Source organism: Octopus bimaculoides, chromosome 2 (genome assembly GCF_001194135.2).
Source record: "Octopus bimaculoides isolate UCB-OBI-ISO-001 chromosome 2, ASM119413v2, whole genome shotgun sequence".
NCBI classification, from domain to species: domain Eukaryota; kingdom Metazoa; phylum Mollusca; class Cephalopoda; order Octopoda; family Octopodidae; genus Octopus; species Octopus bimaculoides.
In genome coordinates this window covers 77,544-84,225 of record NC_068982.1, presented here as the reverse complement: position 1 = coordinate 84,225, position 6,682 = coordinate 77,544, and the positions used below count along the sequence as shown (strand labels likewise).

The 6,682-nt window shown below is 38.2% G+C and overlaps 1 protein-coding gene across 3 annotated transcripts in view; it reads left to right on the top strand.

Annotated features, from left to right (window-relative positions):
• The window catches only part of LOC106870754 (polyadenylate-binding protein-interacting protein 2), a 23,411-nt gene that overhangs the window by 1,031 nt on the left and 15,698 nt on the right, over positions 1–6,682 (top strand). For 2 of the 3 annotated variants that reach the window (XM_052975180.1, XM_014916950.2), the window contains exon 2: positions 2,418–2,534. In XM_052975180.1, the coding sequence (XP_052831140.1) occupies positions 2,418–2,534 (117 nt within the window). Of the gene's footprint in view, positions 1–1,297; positions 1,356–2,417; positions 2,535–6,682 lie in introns of those variants that run through there. The other variant, XM_052975175.1, reaches the window with a different exon arrangement.

Genomic DNA, 6,682 nt, shown 5'->3' with positions numbered 1-6,682 from the left:
TATATATATAGATATATATATATATATATATATATAAACGTCTAACAAAAAATATACGTGTGTGTGTGTGTGTGTATATATATATATGTGTGTAAAGAGAGAGAAATGTACGATAGAGTTATAATATAGAGGGAGAGAGCTGAAATGAAATATTTGGTACCATTTTAAGGGATTCTTTTTGTTTGTAAGACTTGGAAAGAATCTCCTATTTTAATATTGCCTTACAATATCTTGTTGCGGTCATGCTGGGGTACTGCCTTGAAGAATTCTAGTTGAGCAAATCGACACCAGTATTTTTTGATAAATTTACAGCCTGGTACTTATTTTATCAGACCATTTTGCCGAACCGCTACGTTACGGGAACGTAAACACATCAACACCGGTTGTTAAGCGGTGATGAGAGACAAACCGACACAAAGATGTGCATTCATATATGTAATGTCTGTATAATGTGTATATATGAATATATACCCATGCAAATGTTGAAATGGCCATTAAAACCATGACGATGATTATGTGTGTATGTTAATGTTTGATTTTATGTTATAATAACAATTTCAAATTTAAATTGAAGGATTGCTCAATATATTTACTAGAATATAAATTCATTGTTCTTTAACAAAAATAGTATTGCCTGTGACTTCGAAGTATCGGCTATCTGTACTACTATCAGACTCATACACACACACACTAGCTGAGTATCCCGTCGTTACTTGGTAATTTTCACACTAGAAAGCCTTGGCGGACTTTCGGAATAGCACGCACATATAAGTTTGATTTTCTCGAAGCTTTTTATAAAAAATATTTTTTTAAATTTATAAATCCCCCATCTTCCTCTTCTGGATCAATTTTGTCAAATTTTTTTCTTTTGCATTATGCATTTAAAATAATGGAAGATGCCTTTTCGGTAAAAAAGAAAAAAAAAATGAAAATATAATTTTTTCTTCAAACCCCCTTTCTTCCCCCACCTTGAGTTCCAATTTTGGCCTTTAAAAAAAAAATTTTTTTTTGCATTATGCACTTAGCAGTGGGAGAAGCCTTATCAGTTAAAAGAAATTTTGGGAAATCGGTGATCACCATTAATTACAGTTCCCACTTTATTTTCAAACAGAAAATGAAATGTAATTTAAAAACATAGTGAAATTTTAAAAAATTCTTTCATCCCCACCCCATCACAGAAATCCTAAAATATTAACTATTTATCGAATTTTTTTTGAAAATCACAATTTTTGATTACAGGCAGTCCTAATCTGCAATTTGTTTCTGTTTATAATTTCAGAATAATTTTCAGTTGAAAAGGTGTATGATTTAAGGGAGGTTTAGCTGTTGTTTCTGACACATCCTACGATCACTTGGTACCTCCCTAATTTCTTTGTCTCTCATGTGTTGATGTCTTTCAATATTTTCCTCCCCATAAACACATTTTATGGAATAATGATGCTGATGTTATAGTTTGCTTAGCTCAGGCTGGGATTTAAGCAACAACCAAAAAAAAAATTTGTAATCCTAATTTTTAACCTTCACCCCGAACCAAGTGACTCTGTGTGTGTGTGTGTAAGGAAAACATATTTACTGACAGATAAGTATGCCGTTAAAATAAATTATCTTTTTAAATAGGTTTTTCAAAATCACTCCATCACCCTAATAAAGTTCCTTACACACATGCATGCACACATATACACGCTCAATGTGAGCAATATACTTATATTTGAGAGTGAGAGTGAGTGATAAATTTATAGAGAGGGGGGAAATTTATAATGAGAAAAGAGAAAAATGAAAGAGATAGACAAAGAGAGAAGAGAGAAAAATCTTTTCTGTTTTTGTCACAGATTTTGAAATTTTAAACTTTAAAATTTGGTGCATTGATGTACTTTTTCATGCTGAATTTGTTTTTGTGATGGCATTTCTTCTTTGAGTTCAAATTCCAGTGAGATCGACTTTGCCTTTCATCCTTTCTGAGTTAATAAAAGAGGTTCATCAAACACTGGGGTTGATATAATTGAAATTACTCTGCTCCTCCAAAATTGCTGACTTTTTACCAAAATTTGAAATCCCTATTATGAAAGGCAGTGAGAGCTGGTAGAATCGCTACTGCACTGGATGAAATACTGCTAGACATTTTACCCATCTTTACATTCTGAGTTCAAATTCTGCTGAGGTTGATAAAATATGTACCAGTTGAGTACTGGGGATTGATGTAAGCAATTTAGCCCCTTCTCTGAATTCGCTGGCCTTGTATCAAAATTTGAAACCAATATTCAAATGGAAAACATCTGCAAGCTTCTGATACAATATGAACTTTTGATGAATGGACATGACGCAGTTTGAGACCGTATTTTGTCTTGGCCTGCTGGGAGTCTTTGTTTCTATATTACAAGATATTCTTACTCATGTTTTCTTTTTCATTTCTTTTTTAGGCAAATATGAAGTATTCGAATAAAATTAAGATGGAAGCAGACCCTGTGAAATCAGAAGTTGATTTTTCAGAATACATGTGGATGGGAGAGGAAGGTGTAGAGAATTTTGATCGGCAGGTAAACTGGCTTTTATTTATGTTCTAATTTTTTTAGATGGAAATTCAAAATAATTATTGCGTCCTTGCTTTTGTCTAATATTCTACCTATTTCACTAACATAGCTGGTGATGGAAGCTTGTACACATCATCATCATCATCTAACGTCTGTCTTTGGTTTGACAGGATCCAGTGAGCGAGAGGACTGCACTAAGCTCCATTGTCTGCTTAATAAATTTAAAATGAGATGAACTTTTAAACAACAGGACACGACATACAACTAGTAGTCAGAGCCTGGTCTCAGTTCTTACAAAGTGGACCAACACAGGTTGTCTATTGAAGCTCCACTTTCCTTTAGCTTCATATGGTGTAAGCTAACAAGACACCTGCCACAGTGCATTCTTGATCCTTACACTCAAGTGAACTGAACAAACTAGTTATTTTGTCTATAAACACAGCACAGTGGAGCATGGTCGTTGCCAGTGCTGCTGGACTGGTTCTCGTGCAGGTAGCACGTGAAAACACCTTTTGAGCGTGGTCGTTGCTAGAACCGCCTGACCGGCCCTCATGCTGGTGGCATGTAAAAGCACCCACTACACTCTTGGAGTGGTTGGTGTTAGGAAGGGCATCCAGCTGTAGAAACTTTGCCAGATCAGATTGGGGCCTGGTGCAGCCTCTGGCTCACTAGTCCTTAGTCAAACCGTCCAACCCATGCCAGCATGGAAAGCAGACGTTAAACAATGATGGTGAATGATGATTATTCAATTTGTCGATTAAGACTTAATATGAAAATAATAATGTTCTGGATGAAATATCAACATGGACTGATCTGTTAAACCAGCGAAGCTAGTTGATAGAATATTAGTCCAATGTAATCAAAATGTTTTTGGTAATTTTCTAAATTCACTGAATGCCAAATTAATTTCTTCCTTCTCTTTGAAATCTTTCTCCCTTTTCCCATTAGGATTAAAATTGTTTACTAATAAAAAAGATAATTGACTGAACAGACAAACACTGGTTCTTCATACAAAATGTGAAGAATTCAGTTTTCCATTCTGCTATATCTTGGTTAAGTATTTTTTCATGAATACTTGACTCATTAAAGGGTTTATTTTTTGCCTTCCATAGTGCAACACTATTCCTTGTATTGGACCAGATTTAATGTTACATAAAAGTTACATAGATGTCCTATGAATATGGTATAGATGTTCAATATATGTTATGCAGATGTGGTATAGATGTTTTTATTGACCATATTATTAACAAGTTGAAACTTTTCTCACAGTGCAATATTTTTGGACAAAGCGCATTTATTGTGCCTTAGGTTGACATTTAATTCTTTTTGATCTGAGAGTTGAGATGCAAAGTTACAAATATGTGGGAAAAAGAACCCCACTAACATCAGCATTGAAAAAGGGATAAAAGATAAAAATTGTGCAGTGAAAAAACTGGATTATTCCTTATATACACTAGTCTTGTACACTCATGGTGTTTTATTAGAATCATTGGTTGGTGCTTTGAGTATGACATAGAAGCTTGCTTAAGTGACAGTGGGGTCCTGTTCTAGTTGATTGGGTTCCTGGACATTGCACTCATGCTAGAAGGGAAGAAATTGAATGTAAAGCAATAAAATATGAATCATAAAGCCCACTTCTCTCTCTTGTGGATCAGTTTGTTAACTTTGGATTTGATGTTGCGCAGGTTTGAAGAATGTTTCAGATTAAATGAGATATGATGCATAGGTTGTTTTGTTCATTGAATATCTGCTTTTTCCATACTAGTAGAGGTTGGACAAAGATTTATTTATGAGGTAATAATATTAGCCGGATACTCTTCCTATCAATAAAACTTTTACTCTTTTTCAAAGAATTTTTTTGTTATATTTCACTTGTCTTTGAAAGGGCAGAGTTATGGAGTCATGTATTAACAATAGATCTCCACAAAATGTCACCAGGGTCTTTTACTCCTTACTCAATTTCATGCTTAGGATGCAGATTGCATGCATTCACACACACACACACACTAATGGGTGCAGGCCTGGCTATGTCATCATCTTCATCATCATTTAAAGGCTGCTTTCCATGCTGGCATGGGTTGGATGGTTTGACAGGAGCTGACAAGCTAGGGAGTTGCATCAGGCTCCAGTTGTCTGTTTTGGCATGATACCCTTATGGCTGGATACCCTTTCTAATGCCACCCACTTTATAGAGTGTACAAAGGGTGTTTTTTATGTGGTACCAGCACTGGTGTTTCTTACATTTCACCTGCACTCATGAGCTCACAAGACAAAGACTCCTCAGCTGAGAGCGGAGAATGATGGCATGGGTTGGATGGTTTGACAGGATCTGATGGGCCCAAAGAACACATTGTGCTCCAGTGATTTCTTTAGCATGGTTTCTACAACTGGATGCCCTTCCTAATGCCAGCCACTTTACAGTATGTGGAGACTGGGTGCTTTTTTCATGCCACCAGCACCAGTGAGGCCACCATGCAATTTTGTATGACTGCAAACTTGATGGGTATAACAGTATACTAGGAGATGAAGGGCAAAAAAAGTGTGAGAAAAGGAGCCAGAATATAAGAGGTTTTTTTTTACTTTAGAGGAGCTGGTGACCACTCACATTTTAGAAAAGAGGGTGGTGGGGATGACTGAATGGAACCAAAGAGTGATGAGTTGGGGTGGAGGGTAGGAGTTGAGTAACAGAATAACAATGATGAAGCAGTTGTGAGGAAGACAAGAGGAGTGCGATGTTACTTGGTTGTAGGAGTAGATGGGGAAGAGGGGGGCAGGTGTAGTATATTAACAGAGTGAGGATGAGGAGAGATGATTGAGGGTGGGGGTAGAGTGTGACCAATGGAAATGCCAGTGAGGAGGACAGTGTTTAATGGTTGACAGGTGGATAATAAATGAAATGGCTGTGGGGGAGGAAGGAGAGTAAGTGGTGTCTTAGGGACTGGATAGGTGGTGAAGGTATCTTGAAGAGGAAGGCAATTGGGGGAAGTAGTTGAGCATATACAGACATAACTCAACCATAACTCAGTCTCACTGAGGTAGGCAGGTCTTCTCAAGAATTGCATATTGCTAGTCATCCCAGTCTTTTGTCATCTCATCTATGAAGTTGAAGGTCCTAAGATTTGCCTTTCTCACTTTGTCTCATGTCTTCCTGGATCCCCATCATTATCATCGTTTAACGTCTGTTTTCCATGCTGGCATGGGTCGGACAGTTCGACTGGGGTCTGGAAAGCCAGGGGGCTGCACCAGGCACCAGTCTGATCTTGCAATGTTTCTACAGCTGGATGCCCTTCCTAACGCCAACCACTCCGAGAGTGTAGAGGGTGCTTTTTACGTGCCACCGGCACAGAGACCACAACTGCAATTTACATTTGATTGTAATTTGATTTAATGTTCTTGACTCAATAGGTCTCCTCAAGCACGGCATGTCACCCTACGATCCAAGGGTACTTTTGAGTTGGTTGGTTATGTGACACTGGTGTAGGTTACAGCTGTGAACTCACTTTATTTGCCGGGTCTTTTCAGCCACAGCAGATCTCCAGAGGTCTCGGTCTTTCGTCATTGCCTCTGTGAGGCCCAACATTCGAAGGTCACGCTTCACCACCTCATCCCCTGTCTTCCTGGGTCTCCCTCTACCCTGCATTCCTTCCACTGTTTGGGAGTGGCACTTCTTCACACTGCTCTCCTCATCTATCTGTAGTACATGACCATACCAAAGCAAATGTCTCTCTTGCATGCCACATCCAATGCTTCTTATGTCCAGCATTTCTCTCAGGGCACTTACACTCTGTCGTGTGTGCACACTGACATTACACATCCAGCAGATCATGCTAGCTTCATTTCTTTCGAGCCTACACATGTCTTCAGCAGTCAAAGCCCATGTTCCACTGCTATGAAGCATGGCAGTTCGCACACATGCATCATAAAATCTAACCTTCATTCTGAGCGAGATGTCCTTTGTCACCAGTAGAAGTAGGAGCTTTCTGAACTTTGCCCAGGCTATTCTTATTCTAGTGGCAATGCTCTCTGAACATCCACCCCCACTACTAACTTGGTCACCTAGGTAACAGAAGCTATCAACTACTTCCAGTTTCTCCCCCTGGCATGTGAGGGAATCTATTTTCTGAGCATTCAAATTCTGAATGGCAGTAGAGGGG